The sequence below is a fragment of the Ochlerotatus camptorhynchus genome, unplaced genomic scaffold (genome assembly GCF_037179485.1).
Source record: "Ochlerotatus camptorhynchus isolate MF236.1 unplaced genomic scaffold, CSIRO-AGI_Acam_v1.1 ptg000070l, whole genome shotgun sequence".
Classification (NCBI taxonomy): Eukaryota; Metazoa; Arthropoda; class Insecta; order Diptera; family Culicidae; genus Ochlerotatus; species Ochlerotatus camptorhynchus.
In genome coordinates this window covers 878915-895045 of record NW_027040560.1, presented here as the reverse complement: position 1 = coordinate 895045, position 16131 = coordinate 878915, and the positions used below count along the sequence as shown (strand labels likewise).

The 16131-nt window shown below is 38.6% G+C and overlaps 1 protein-coding gene across 1 annotated transcript; it reads left to right on the top strand.

The window, feature by feature from the left end:
* Positions 1 to 11025: 11025 nt before the first annotated feature.
* On the top strand, positions 11026 to 12599 carry Alg14 (ALG14, UDP-N-acetylglucosaminyltransferase subunit). The gene has a single exon (XM_065216872.1). The coding sequence runs from the start codon at positions 11635 to 11637 to the stop codon at positions 12325 to 12327; it is 693 nt and encodes a 230-aa protein (XP_065072944.1). The 5' UTR covers positions 11026 to 11634; the 3' UTR covers positions 12328 to 12599.
* Positions 12600 to 16131: the final 3532 nt, after the last annotated feature.

The window sequence follows — 16131 nt, the reverse complement described above, 5'->3', positions numbered from 1 at the left end:
GAGCCGAGCAGCTATTAAGTGATCACAGTGAAATTCACGACTGGTTTAAGAGCCAGCACAGCCCCAGACGAAGCAGGACAGGAGACACCGTGGGAAAACACCCCGATCGGCACCAAGGCCCGCAGTAGCGACTCCAGCGAACCGGATCAGTTCCTGAAGTGCCTGCTCCCGTTCTCCCCAATCAGCGAAGGAACCGCATCGAAGTCCAGTTCAAATGCTGGCCTATTTTTTGTAAGTAATCTTTTTGTATCTCTTTTCATCTATTCGATTCATTTTATTTTACTATTACCATAAAATCAGTTTCACAAGTGAGCTAGAACAGTGCAAATTAGTTATCCAATCCAGTAAATTGAAACAACTGAGTGCTTTTGGATTTTTTTTTTTTAAGTGAGTTTTTGTGTGCTTCAAAATTACAAGTGAAAAGTATTTAAAAAAATCTCGTGTAGATTTCTATTATCAAAACATTATGATGGAAGACGAAGAAACGAAGGCCCGCCAAGAAGAGGCAAAGAAGCGATTTATTGACGTGGGAAAAATCCCTGATTTTGCTAGGGATTTGACCACTTTTAGTGGTGAAAGACCGTCTGATCTAGCACTTTGGATATCAGACGTAGAAGGCATCCTGCACCTATACAAGGATCTGCCCAAGACTAGTTATCAGTATGGCCTGCTCGAAAGGACCATTCGAAGGAAAATTGTAGGAGATGCATCCAATGCGCTCAATTCTAATAATATTTTATATAACTGGTGTGAAATTAAGAATTGTCTCATTTTATACTTCAGAGATAAAAGGGATTTACAAACCCTTGACTACGAATTGACTTCTATACAGAAGCACAACCATGAAAACCTATCATCCTATTACAGCAGAGTTAACGAGCTCTTAGCTGCAACAATTTCACAAATTCAGACCAACGATGAATTTAAAGCGAACGTAGAATCACATATTGCCTATTTTAGGAAAAAAGCTTTGGATTCATTCATTCGAGGTCTAGATAGTCCTCTAAATTTATTGCTGAAGACAGCAAAAGTAGAAAACCTGAGTGCCGCATATAATTTCTGTATTGATTATTTCAATATGAACGCTCGCTCCTCATCTTTCAAAAGCACATTATCCGATAAACCAGTAATAAAACCACGAGAACTTGAAATGTTACCACCTAGACCACCTCCAAGAAGAAACATCCCACCCATCCCAGCACCACGGCTTATGCAACCAAGATTTCCTTCTTATAACAATAACCCGTTCAACACAGCAAGACCTCAGCCATTATCACAAAATCCTTTCCATAACCAAACTTCTTTCAATCAACCCCGACAACCTCCGCAATTTAATCTATTTCAAAACACAAATCCTTTTAGACCCCAGTTCCATCATCCTAGACCCCAACAAAATTTCCCAAAACCAGAACCAATGGACGTAGACCAGAGTATACGTTCACGACATATAAACTATTCGAATAGACCCCAAAATAATTCAAGTCAATTTAAAAGACAAGCGCACGCTTTAGATGATGAGCAGTGTAATTTGCAAGATTTTTGTTATGAAAATGAAGATGAATATTACACCACAAATTTACAAACACACGAGGATCCTTACGAAGATCATTACGATTATATGTACCCCGCTGATCAGAAAGTATTCACAGATGTTACAAGCAACCATGAAAAAGCACCAGAAGAAACAGCTAACTCTTCTACCACGGCAAATTTTTTAGAATGGAACCCAAGTTGGTGATACCGGTGTTACCATTCATCAACTTGAAGACGACTATCGGAAATTTTCCTTTTCTCATAGATACAGGAGCTAATATAAATTTAATCAGCCCAAAGCTAGCATATTCTTACAAACAGGCAAAACCCTATGATTTCACAGCTAATAGCATTTCAAGTGCTAACGGCAATTTTAATGCTACATCTGCAATAGACATCAACTTTTTTTACCCAAAAATAAACCACAAGGCTAAATTTCTATTGCATAAATTTCATCCATTTTTTCACGGTATTATTGGCACAGGTATACTAAAAGCATTAAATGCAAACATAGATTTAGCTAATAAAACGTTGACGTTAAATGATCATCAAAACCAACTAAAAATTCCCCTTCAAGAGTATACACCTATTGAAAAATCTTCAAACGTAACATTCAGAACTTCTCATCTCTCTACATTAGAAAAATCAAAATTGGATGTAATTCTCAAATCTAACGAAAGATGCTTCCATGAACCAAACAATAAATTGACATATGCAACAAAGGTAGAATGTGCAATTAACACAACAGACGATATTCCCATTCACCAAAAGGTCTACCCATATCCAGCAGCGTATACCGAAGAGGTTAATAAGCAAATCAGCAAACTCCTCGCTGATGGTATTATTCGCCCCTCACGGTCTGCCTGGACATCGCCAGTGTGGATAGTTCCTAAAAAGACAGATGCGTCTGGAGAAAAAAAGTTTAGAATGGTAATTGATTACCGCAAAATTAATGAGAAAACTATAAGCGATCGATATCCCATACCTGAAATTAATTATGTAATCGATCAGTTGAAAGGGCAAACATATTTTTCGACTATTGATCTGGCTTCTGGATTTCACCAGATCAAGATGAAAGAATCTGACATTGAGAAAACAGCTTTCTCAATAAATAATGGGAAGTACGAGTTCACGAGGATGCCGTTCGGATTAAAGAACGCTCCCTCAACTTTTCAAAGAGCTATCGATGATGTACTCAGAGAACACATCGGTAAAATTTGTTATGTATACATCGATGATGTTATGATTTTTGGAAAAGACTTAGACGAGCATTTAAAAAATTTAGATATTGTTTTAAAAACCCTTGACAATGCTGGTTTTAAAATTCAGTTAGATAAATCTGAATTTCTTAAGCAAGAAGTAGAATTTCTTGGCTATATTATTTGTTCCGATGGAATTAAGCCAAATGAGAAAAAAATTGAAGTTATTAATAAATTTCCAGAACCTACATCAATCAAGGAACTTAGATCTTTCCTGGGAATGATGGGATATTACCGACGATTTGTGAAAGATTTCGCAAAAATTGCAAAACCTCTCACAAATCTCTTAAGAGGGGAAGGGAACCCTTCATCTAACAGGAAAATAAACCTATCTGAAGAGGAAAAGAAATGTTTCAATCGTATGAAAAGTTTACTTTCATCTTCGGATATACTAATTTATCCTGATTTTAACAAACCGTTCACCTTGACGACTGATGCATCCAATTATGCTATTGGAGCAGTATTGTCTCAAGGAGAAGCAGGCAACGATAGACCAATACACTTCGCCTCGCGCACATTGACGAAATGCGAAGAAAAATATTCTGTTCCCGAAAAAGAAATGCTTGCTATATTTTGGTCACTAAAAGCGTTTCGCAATTATCTGTACGGCGCTCAATTTAAGATTTTAACAGATCACCAGCCTTTAACGTTTAGTTTATCTCAAAAAATTCGAATGCAAAATTAAAACGATGGAAATCATATTTAGAGGAACATGATTTCGAAATTATATATAAACCCGGTAGATCTAATGTAGTTGCAGATGCTTTGAGCAGAATAGTGTGTTCAATGACTGCCACTCAACATTCTGCTGAAAACAGCGACGATTTTTATATAATATCAACTGAAGCACCAATCAGACACCAAGTCATTTTGAGACATGGACCTGACAGAGTAGTCGTTACTCGTCCTTTCGACCATTTTACACGAATAGAAGTTACGATAGCCCATATTAATGATAACTCTCTCCTACAGGTTTTAAAGAATCACTTCGACTTTTCTAAGATTAACGGACTATTCACTAGCGAAAATATAATGGCAAAATTGCAAGAAGTTTACAAAAAACATTTTGGAAATAAGAAAATATTGAAGATCCGTTTCTCTCAGAAATTACTACGAGATGTACCGGAGGAAGACGAACAATGGAATGTCATTCGTCAGGAGCACTACCGAGCACATCGCGGTGCTGAAGAAAATAAATTACAACTTTTGCGGAAACTTTACTTTCCAAAGCTTTCTCAAAAAATTCGCGATTTTGTTACAAATTGTCAAATTTGTAACGAAAATAAGTATGACCGTAACCCCATCAACTTCCCTCTCCAAGAAACTCCCATACCAAAAGCCCCATTTGAAATCGCCCACATTGACGTACTATTTTTGGAAAATGAAACCTTTTTAACGTACATAGACAAGTTTTCAAAATTTGCTCAGATCAGACCAATTCCTTCAAGAGCCGCAATTGACTTAGTACCAGCAGTAAAAGACATCCTTACGAAATATAAAACACCCGACATACTAGTAATGGACGGGGAAAAATCGTTTTCAACAGGAGAGCTTGTAAATTTCTATAATCAGTATAAAATTAAAACATATATTACCGCTACCGGACGTAGCGAGATGAATGGAACTGTTGAGCGGTTCCACTCAACAATTCTAGAAATTTACAGGATCACTAAAGCGGAAAACCCCGGGAAAAGACTTCACGACTTACTTGACCTTTCGACTCACAAATACAATAACACCATTCACAGCTCGACAAAATTTACGCCTACTGAAATTATATTGCCCTCTGCTAGAACCCCTGATATAATAGAAAAAGTTTATGCCAACATTACTGCAAAACAGAAAAAGATTTAAAGTATCACAATAAAAGTAAAAAGGCTATTAACCCTGTTCCAAACCAAGAAGTATACGAAAAGACAAGGCAAAGAATTAAACACAAAGCTAGGTTCAAGAAGATTAAAATTGATAAAATCAACAAAAGTACTATCACCACCTCAGACGGAAGAAAAATTCATAAAAATGATTTGAAAATCAGGCAAATATAAATTAGTACTTTGAACTTCATTCTTTATTACAGGATTGCATATCTATCCACGCTAAGACTGACGACAATATGGACGACTGGACAGACACTTGCTATACAAAGACTCGACCACCCCATATTAGCTTTCGACAAAGGGCTAGCAAGGCTTGAGTTTGACAAAAAATATTACATTCATCATTTCAATTTAACATCTCTTCAATATCATGTACAGGATCTTAAAATTACATTCGAGAATTTAAAGTTCAACCAATACACAGGTTTAATAACAGAAAAATTTACACAAATAGAAAAATACACTGGAGTCGCTTTTTACGCGGTTTTTTTTTACACGGTTTTTTTTTACGCGGTTTTTTTTTACGCGGATTTCGGAATTTACGCGGTTTTTTTTTACGCGGATTCCGGAATTTACGCGGTTTTTTTTTACGCGGATTTTGGTTTTTTTTTACGCGGATTTCAGAATTTACGCGGTATATCGCTTTTTACGCGTTTTTTTCTTACACGGTCTTTTTTTACTCGGTTTTTTTTTACGCGGATTTCGGAATTTACGCGGTTTTTTTTTACGCGGATTCCGGAATTTACGCGGTTTTTTTTACGCGGGACATATCACCCGCGTAAAAAGCGACTCCAGTGTACTTCAAAATTTTGACCCCTAATAGAAGAAACAAAAGATGGGATAGAATAGGAACCTTTTGGAAATTTATTGCCGGAAACCCGGATGCAAATGATTTAAAAATGATAAATACTTCAATTAACGATTTAATTAGGAACAATAACGACCAAGTGAAAATTAATAGAGACATCAATCAACAAATTAAAGAGTTAATTTTCAAAACCAGAGAAGCAATAAATATGTCTAATTTCCACTCTTCAGAAACACTGTCAATTAATATTTTCTTCAATCTTAAATACCTAGGCGAAAAAATAGAACAAATAGTTGAAAGCATAACGTTAGCTAAAATTGGAGCTCTTAATAGTAAAGTGCTCAGCAATAGAGAAACCGATTTAATTGTTACTGATTTAATGAAGCAGAATATAAGTTTCCACACCGTAGCAGAAGCCTTATCCCAAGCAGAAACAGCCATCGCGACTAACAGCAACGAGATCATCCTACTCATCAAAATGCCTCGATTGGATCCAAGGACATTCAGAAGAACCCACATTTATCCCATACTAAAAAACAACCAGCTACTCCACCTACCCAATCAGCAATACTTGGTACACCATACACAATACTACATAGTCAAATCATTAGAACAAATCATTTATAACTTGAAGGAAGTCGAATTAGACAATTCAACCTGCATCCCACAACTATTACTGGGAAACACAGCAAATTGCAACATAACCACAAACCCAACCCAATGGGAAATCATATCATTGGACAACAAGCACACTCTGGTAAACACCATGGAAAGTTTCACTTTAGAAACAGATTGCGGTGTTACTAAGAGGAACCTAACAGGACCATATCTACTCAAATACGAAAATTGCAACGTTTCAGTTAACAATCAAACGGTCTCTATGGAGGTCAACGAGCTTACAGGCGAACCAATCAATCTCCCTTTAGACGGAGTCAAAATCAATGTCCAGAGAGGAATACTAAACCTAACCCTGGAGCATTTACACAGCCTACATGTAGAGACAAGAAAGGAACTGAAATACTTGAATCTTCGAAACAACAGCATACACATTTCAAAATGGTTCATCATCGGAGGAATAGGATTTCCTCCAATCGTCATCCTAACAATACTTGCATTTGTTCTATGTAGTTTCAGGAAAACATTAAAAATCAATATCAACCAACCAACATCATCCCATGCCAACAGTATTGACGGAATCGAGGAGGCCCCGTTAGATGAGAGGAAGTTTCCAGACGTTAGCCTTTCGGACGTGTTTCGTACGGAGTCTCAACACTAAGGAGGGGCAAGTTAGCAACATCGTCACCCGACTTAGCAACATTGCCATCCGGCTGGTAGAACAATAAGTGCAAAGTCCTCACCAGGTATCAACGAACGTCAGCAGAATTCGTGGGACTCGGCCGCCGGTTAATGAACGACATCGCACCGGCAGCATCGAGGCGCATCAGCAAAATTGACCAACGTGGACGACAGTGCATGGACTCTGCACCGATGGCATGAGGTGCTGAGTAGACATAAGTTCACCTGTAGCATTAATCGATAGAAATAAAGCTAGTCTTAAGTGAGTGTTCAAGTGGACTAGATGTTTAATCTTTTTTAAAAAGAAATCCGTTACCCAAAAAACTTAAGTCGCGTAGTCCTGGGCAACTCCGGCGTCCCGTAGTTGCTCAATGTTGGGTCGCGGCGTTCGACTTCGACGGGTGTTATGCACCGTCGAGAGTTTTGAGCGCATGCATACTGCAACTAGGTAGTGGTCCGAATCTAAGTTCGCACTGCGGTACGTGCGGACGTTGATAATGTCGGAGATGAATTTCCCGTCGATTAGAACGTGATCGATTTGGTTTTCTGTGTTGGTCAGGTGATCTTCAGGTGGCTTTGTGGATATCCTTGCGAGGGAAATAGGTACTTCGAACTACCATACCCCGAGAGGCTTCAAAGTTCACGCATCGTTGGCCGTTGTCGTTCTTTCTAGGCACGGACCGTGAACTATGGTTCATGACTACCGACATGACACTTAATTCTGATTTATGCCCGAAAATCGTAAACGGCCGTTTCAAATGTGCAGTGATCTGAACTGTCAAAACCATAGGATTTTTTTTATCTAGATAAGAATAATTTGTCCGAAATAGATTAGACACGAACCAACTCATAAATTTTGTACGCGTGTTCTTGGCTAGGATAAATATTTTCCGCGGGTTGCAGGAACATCTTCCGTTCTGGGCGAAGGATATGTGGCCGCCATCCAGCCCCGATCTTAATCCGCCGGATTACTCAATATGGCGCGTCATGAAGGCCAAGGCCTGTTCTAAACGCCACCCGAGTACAGCAAGCCTCAGACAAACATTGACCCGTACCTGGAGAGAAATGGATCCAGACTACATTATTAGAACCTGCCGTGCATTCCGGAAGCGTGTGGAGGCCGTAATTGTAGCAAGTGGAAACTAGATCGATGATTAACATAATTTAAAGACTCTGAGAAACATCCCCCCTTAAATAAATAAAAAAACTCGAAAAAGAAATTTTTGAGATTTTTTAAAATTTTGACATTGCTCAATGGTGCAAACATTATCACGCATACGGTATATTAATAATAAAAAAAAATACTGGAAAGATTATTTCGAATTCAATCATGCATGACTACTGCCGAAGTAATCATGGCTCGGACTCAATAAGGTGAAGCGGGAATCTGCATACTTTTTAAGCTTCTGACGTACGACTACGTCTTTGATTTCTATATGGGGGTACACTTTGTGAAAACCGAAAATGGAACATGTAACAAATTAAGAAAGATTTTGAACGTTAATATCTCAGCTGCCCCTGGTCCAATTTCAATAATTTTATCACCAATCGATCAGAAATATGGCTACGCATCGATAACAATGCTTCCGAATGTTGATTTTCAACAAGAAACTATTGAAAAACTGGTAAATGTCCAGCATTGTCCAAAAGCGTCGAATTAACTAACAAATCCACCAATTACCTACATGCATATGCTGCTTCCCCAGCACAGTCATCAGATTGTAGTAAGTAGACGAAACAAGTCGAAGTGGCATTCGCCTCCGATCCTCGGGCGCGTGCGAATAGGGAGGATGGAATTGCGTAATATTTTGCACACTCATCGCCATATTCAGAACCAAACGCAAATTCTTCGAGATAACTACCATCCGTCATCTGGCTCGTCCTGGCGGTGTCTGACGTATCTCCGGTCTGATTTACGAGGTGTGCGTGCTGAAGGTGTTCCTGAAAAATTTCTGGATATCCTATGTATGAGTGCTCATTGCAAGACAGCCTATATTACGTGATATAGGCTGTAATGTGAACGGGGTATAAGTGCAGGAACTCAGCGATGAGTAAATTTGCCTCATGTTTTCCCAGGTTTTTCCAGGATTTTCCAGGGAAAAATTCCCGAATTTCAGAAAAGTAAAGATTGGATTCACTCAGTCTATTGGTACTACTCCGAGACTGAATAAAATTTTCGTCAATTTCCTCATTTTCTGGCAGATTTTTTAGGTTTTCCACAGGAAACCATGAGACAAATTTACTCATCGCTGAGTTCCTGCACTTTTGGTATTATATTTTTTTTTATCTTTATTTTAGAGATTTTTAGCCTTAGGCTAGTTCATCTCTTAAAAGGAAAAGAGTCAGTGTCGCTACTTGATAGCAAACTACTCATAATGCGAGGAGTCTTTGCAGCTTTTATACCACTTGGTTGCACATCATTCTGCTTTAACTTTAAAAGATTTAAAAGAGCCCTGCTGTATGGCATTAGCTCATTTTCGCTTCGGACGGCGTGGTGCAGCAGTAGGAAGGTGGTGGCTAGTCCACTCCTTCACACCCAACAAGCAACAATTGACTGGTCTTGGCAAAGGAGGAAAAGGTCTGGTAAAGGAGGTGCCAAGCGTCATCGCAAAGTTCTTCAAGATAACCACCATCCGTCGTCTGACTCGCCGTGGCGGTGTCAAACGTATCTCCGGTCTGATCTACGAGGTGTGCTGAAGGTGTTCCTGGAAAATGAGGTCCGTGGTGCTGTCACCTACACTAAACACGCCAATCATAAGTGGCCATGGATGTCCTCTACGGCTCTTTTCAGGGCCATCAAGCTTATATCAGTAAAGAGTTGGAATCTAGGTTGGAATAGAATTTATCTGTGCCTGTTTGTCCATATTCAGAACCACAAGCCCCGAACGACCACACAAAATGCTCTCCAGAGTTGTAATCTTGTAATCAAACTTGGAAGCAGGGGTGCAAGTGATTTTGATTGATTATGTTAATCAACTTTCTCTTTGAAAAAAATTACTACAACTTTGGTACGCCTACAATTCAAAAACGGAAAGAGTTGAGATAATAGATAATTGATCAATTAAAAGAACTAAATGCTCTTCACATTTATTCCGTCCACTAGCGGTCCTACGTCAAGCTTCCGTTCGTGCCCCTAGGCACAGACCCTTCTACTTTTTTTTGATTTAATTTATCTTTGAGTGTATATTCCACATAAAGTTGATGGATTTTACAAAACCATCCATGCACCTTACTGACTACGATAACCATTACCATTAAAGTTATCAAACCATAACTAAAAATGTTCTAATATAATTTTCTTTCCGAAAATGTATGGAGAAAACAAGAATTTGGAATGGTAATGGATCTTATAGTACGTTCAGACTACAGAGTTATAACATAGAGGTAACTCTAAGACCACTGGGTCCCGAAGAAAATCATTATTATTTTTGGCTCACTCAGTACCAGAACAACGGTCCCAAGCAGTCCCAAGCTATTTCACTCACCCCTGCATGTTCTGCATGAATCCACACACCCCTGATGTTATCTGTCAAACTTTCATAGCGAATCAAAACAAACATAGTGTAGTAATAGAATTTCAACTAGAATAGGGTACGTTAATCGTTTGCTTGGGACCAATAGGCTACTAAAGTGGTGAGCCAATTTAAAATCGTTAGTTTCGTATTGATTGTTGGTTATAACATGTTATAGCGCTATCTTGATGGTGGTTTCTGTGTTGCAGTTATTTGACAACCGTTATAACATGTTATAACTCTCCAGTCTGGACAGCGTTTTAACCCATTAATTGTAAGGTTCACTTCCAAAAAACCATATTGCATTTAACCTTAACTTTCTCAAACAAACGTTCATGTAAAGTTCCATAACCATTTCAGTTAAAGTTTAGCATTTAGCAAGTAAACCATTTTTAACCATTTTCGGTAAGGTCAAGTTATTGTTCGCGTTTAGGCGGGCTAATCTACAATATTCTAGCTCCTTTGGAACACCCTACCCTGTATTCATCCTCGTACAACCCTTTGGAAATGCAACGGCCATTTCAAAACACCCGGAACGGCACCGATGGCTGCGCTCCTTTGACACCTCCGCTCGGAACCATATCCATGAAGGAAAGATGACGTACGCCAAACTGCCAAATCCGCGCGGATGTCATCGTGACACTTGTTGCTTGCCATCCGTACCATCCGTACATGCCGTTCCATTCCGTGCTCCAACTCCCAACTCCATCAGTGTTCAGTCAGCCAGTCAGTCAGTGATATACGTAGTAGATATATACCTACGTATTAATTAGATATCTGCTGCATGTACCTGTAGTGTGTTTCTCCCTTCTCAAAGCAGTAATCTCACGCAGCTTATCCGTCCGTGCCAATCGAATCTCGCAGTCAGTCGTTCGGTTTACTTACGGGGAGTTATTTAGTGCAACTCCAAGTACCCGTCGCTGTTGTAAATATATCTAGTGAACCTCGGAAGTTCGCAACTACTGCGCACCAGTAGTGGTATCATCATCATCGTCACCATCCATCATCATCGTCAGTAACGAAGCACTTGTACGGAGGAACGATAGTAGGACGCCAGTCTGTCAGGCGTCGACGAGGCAGTAAGGAATTTCATTCATCAGCAGCCAGTGACGCAAGAAAGAAGAAGGTGGTACACGGCTGTCCTCGAATCTGAGGAGACAGACACGGAAGGGCGCGGAAGATCCTGACAAGCGCGTTCGTCTGGACGCAGACTACCCCGACGAAGAAGAAGAAGTATATGTAAACAAAAGTGATGAGGTGGACAAGTGGATGATCGAGGATCGTCAATAGTAAAAAGATTGTCTGTGTTTGTTGGTTTGGGACAAAGGAGAAAGTTTACCTGTTTGAAGATGGGCCTGTTGCTGCAGTTGGTGCTTGTGTTGATCGGGTTAGTCCTGATACGACTTGCCTACCTGTTGGTGGTGATACGAAACAATTCTCGGCGGAATGTTGGTGCAGAATCGGTCGTCGGAGCCAAGCGGAAAGGTCCTGCCAAAACGATGATCGTGATGGGTTCCGGGGGACACACGGCAGAAATGTTGCAGATTGTGGAACGATTGGATTTCGGCAAGTACGCTCCCAGGCATTACGTGATAGCAGAGGCCGATAAGACCAGTGTGGTGAAGGTGATCGATGTCGAGGTTCGCCGAGAGCCGGATCTGGCCAAACAGCAGTACGAAATTATGACCATTACCCGGAGTCGTTATGTCCATCAGGGTTACTTCAGCTCGATATTCACCACCCTGATAGCTCTTGGGAATAGTATCCCGGTGGTGCTACGATCCCGACCGGAATTGATTCTGACCAACGGTCCCGGGACATGCGTTCCGATCTGCTTGGTCGCATTTCTGGCCAAGCTGTTCTTCATCAACCGTAACTGTAAAATTGTCTTCGTCGAGAGCTTCTGTCGCGTGAAGAGCCTCTCACTCAGTGGCCAAATCCTCCAGTGGATAACGGATTTGTTCGTGGTGCAGTGGCCCGGGCTGGCCGGAAGCGATGGCGCTGGTCGGAAGAAGGAATACTTCGGACGGTTATCGTCATGAGTGTCAAAATGACCCTCCCCGCACCCCCACCCCTACCCATCCAGTTCAGCAGTGACAAAGAGCGAATAAAACGCGTCCCAGTCCACCGTCCGTCAGATCCGAGCGTGCCTGAGTCGTGCGAGAATGAGAGAGATGAAGCGCAAAGATTGAGAGTGAATTTTGTGGAATCTTATGTATCTTTATCATTTATCAACTAATTAAGGTTACAGAGGAAAAAAAAAAGTGCTAGGATTAGCAGTGCTGGTGTATAATTGTTTTTTTTTTTATATATATTGTCGAAATGTTTTTATAAATAATTTATAGGCTCGACTTGAAAAGAGCATTCGTGTTTCGATCATTGAAAGAAATCAAAAAGAAACGTCGTCGTCGTGGGTGTAAGCAAGAGAGAAGAATAGAGAGAGAGTTGGCAGGCAATCGGAAAATTTAAATTCGAAAAAGTAACATTCAAGAGAGGGTGATATTTTTTTTTCTGCGAAAAAAGAAGCAAACGCCGCCCGGATGGATCGAAGAGCGACGCGAATCCGACGATCCCCGTTAGAAAATAGCGTTATACAGGTCTTTTATCGAAGTCGCTTCGGTCAAAGTTTGGGGCCATCATTTAATTAGGGTGAAACTGTTTTTGTTAACAATTACTTTAACTGCCAAAAGCTCACTGCTGTAAATTAACAATCACCCATATTCTTGTTTTCGTACGAATCGTATTTTCCATAAAAAAAATAGTTTTTTTTTGTATGGAAAATACGGTTTGAACGAAAACAAGAATATGGGTGAATGCCGGCTGGTACCTCTACCTGATGGTGTCCTTACTTTGCATGTGTGAGCTTTTACTCGCGATAAATCGACGGGTAACGCCATTGTTTACAAAAGCAATTTCGCCCTTTTGAAATGTTGGCACCGACATGCTTGGCATGCACAGTAGACTGATGCAAAATTTGACGGTTTCAAATCGGGTCCTGATTAGCCTCTCAAAGTTACAACTCATTTGGTTAGAAACAGACTTAGCACAAGCCATTTGAAGTTTACATGTAAATTACTATGGGAAATCTCAACTTTTTGTTCATTGCCTTCTAGTCTTTTTCCATATTGAGCTGCGAAACAGTTCGATAGCCATTCTTACAGGGCTGGTAGCGAGTCACTTTTTAGTGACTTGGTCACTTTTTTCAAGCCAGTCACTAAAAAGTCTCTTTTTTTTAGATCAAGTCACTAAAGTCACTTTTTCTTGTAATCAGTCACTATTTTCAACTTTTTTAGCGTGAATTTATTTCAAGATCGATCATTCTTCTTGCACTGCACTGTGTAGGATCTGATAGTCCAATCGCTGCCTACATTTTGTTCTAATTTTCGAACAATTCGAAGAAGTTTTGTGACGTTTAATCGTCTTTATCTAACTACAGGATGTCTACTTATTTTTATAAAAAAAAATTATCTGAGTTTTCCAGGTTTTCCCAGAACATTAACGGATAAATTCCAGGCTTATCATAAGAAAGCATTTTTTGAAATGCGTTAAAAATATACCTTTTTTGGCAGATCAAAAACAACAGCAATTAACCCAAACATTTTTAATACATTGCAATCAGTTTTAAAGAAACAGCTTTACAATTAAATCCATTGAATGTTGAAGTTTAAAAGTTACATAATTTCTCACTTTAATAAAGTTAAAAAAAAAACTTTGAGTAAATCCAAGATCTAAAAAATATTCAATATCTTGAAGTTTCGTATTCCATGTACAAGTTCAAGATATTGAACAATTTCAAAGTGCCAAAATTAAGTGCCCATGCTCTCGTTCTACAAACTTGTTCCCGCAGTTTGTAGAACGAGAGCATGGGCACTTAATTTTTAAGGTAAGTTAAAACGCTGAAAATATGGGGAACTTACTGGAAGCTTTAAAAACCTTTTCAGCAACTTTTATGAATTACAAAGAACTTCACAGGTGTCAAGCGAACTTCAGAGGCGTTAAAAAGTTAATTGAGGTCTTCGCATAAGTTCAGAAGTTAACGGAAGCTTAAACATTTTCAGGACAGTTCAACAAGCTTCATGAGAACAGCAAAAAAAAAACTTAAGAGAAGTTTTGAGAATTTCAGAAAAGAAGAGAAAACCTCAGAGCAGTTCCGTTAACATTAGAGAAGTCACAAAAATTTTAAAGAAGTTTCGAAAACTTCAGCGTATTGTTAAACCTTTAGAGGAGATCCATGGTCGTTAGAAAAATTCAGGAAAATTTAGGAAACCCTATAAAGCTCAGGGAAGTTTAAGAGTTTGATGAGAAGTATTGTAAGCACCAGGTCAGTTTCTCAAACTACAAAAGAACTTCAAGGCAGTTTCATTAAATTCAGGAAACATTTGGGAACTTTCAAGTAGTTCTGAAGACCTCAGAATAGTCCATTCCATATTCAACGGAGATTTTCATTGAAACTATCCTCCGAATTCAATTTTCTTTTAGTTTCCTCGGAATAACCTAGAAATTCTCCACAATACGAAACCCTTTGGAGAGATTCTTCGAATATTCATTGAATTCATTTCAGATTTCCTTTTGAATCTCACTCCTTCCCTTGGAATTCTACTCACATTGAAAGACTCCTATGAATTCATTGGCATTTGTTCGCATAAATTCCTTATATTTCTACTCATAATTTATTTGCAAACTCTCCTGAACTTATTTTCCAAATTCCTTTGAAGATGTTTTTTTTGTTATTCTTAGATTTAATTGTAATCCTTGTTTTAGCATTTTCAAAAAATTCCATGTACTTATGTTCCGGATACGTTTTCTCCAACAAACTTTATGAAATTATCTTCAGGATCCCCTTGGAATTTTCATCTGAAGTTCACAGAAGTTGTGCTCCTCAGAAATTTTTAAGAGTTTTCATAAAAATTTACTTTTAATTCAATTTAGAGATTCTTGAAATGCTACTCAAAACTATCAGGCTTCACAGGAAATCGAAAATTCATCAGAACTACCTTTAAAGCAGATAGCATTTGATGTTTTTTTCTTAAAGATTTTATCGCAGAACTCCCTTGGAATGATGTCCTTAGAAATTATAACAAAATTCCACGAGCCTCTAAAACTGTGCATGGAATTTGACTCCAGATTCTTGAACATTTATTGAAGTATTATAACTTTTAAGACCAGAACTAGTTCAAATTTAAAATTTGTAGAAAATATGCATGTTCCAAAACCAAAAAAAAAGTAACATTGCAAGCCTCTGATTTTTTTAAATTTATTTGTTACTGAAGATTAATACACGGTCTATAAATTTCAAAGTGTTCATAAAAATATCGAGAAAATTTAGATGATAGTATTTTAAAATTCATTATTTTTTTAAAAATATCCTTAGCAAGAAAATTATTCAATTCTCAGAGACTTTAAGGTATTTTTTAGAAAAAATAAAATTTCCTAAGGATACTCGATTTTCCAGGTTTTTGCAGTAATAGTAGACACCCGGACTAATACCGTGGGTTTGACCATAAACTTTCTAAATAAAAATTAAAATTACAACTACTTTTCTTCTCTTAGGTCACTTTTTAGTCACTATTCTTACAATTATAAGTCACTTTTTGGCCACTTATTTCTTCAACATGGTCACTAAAATCACTATTTTTGACAGCAGTGATTGCTACCAGCCCTGTTCTTATAGAAAATTTTCTCAGCTACAATTTTGCTGAAGATCGTTTCTATGTAAAACGAGACAGGAAAAAGTTATTAATTATTTAAGAGATTGGTAAACTTATGACATGATCAAGCAGCTGCTCTGTAGGCAACACTGTATTTTGCAGTGTGACATAGTAGCCATGATTTTTGTGTCCTATTCA

Excerpts from the sequence above, each read along its gene's own strand:
- Alg14 (XM_065216872.1), top strand. The coding sequence starts at position 11,635 with ATGGGCCTGTTGCTGCAGTTGGTGCTTGTGTTGATCGGGTTAGTCCTG.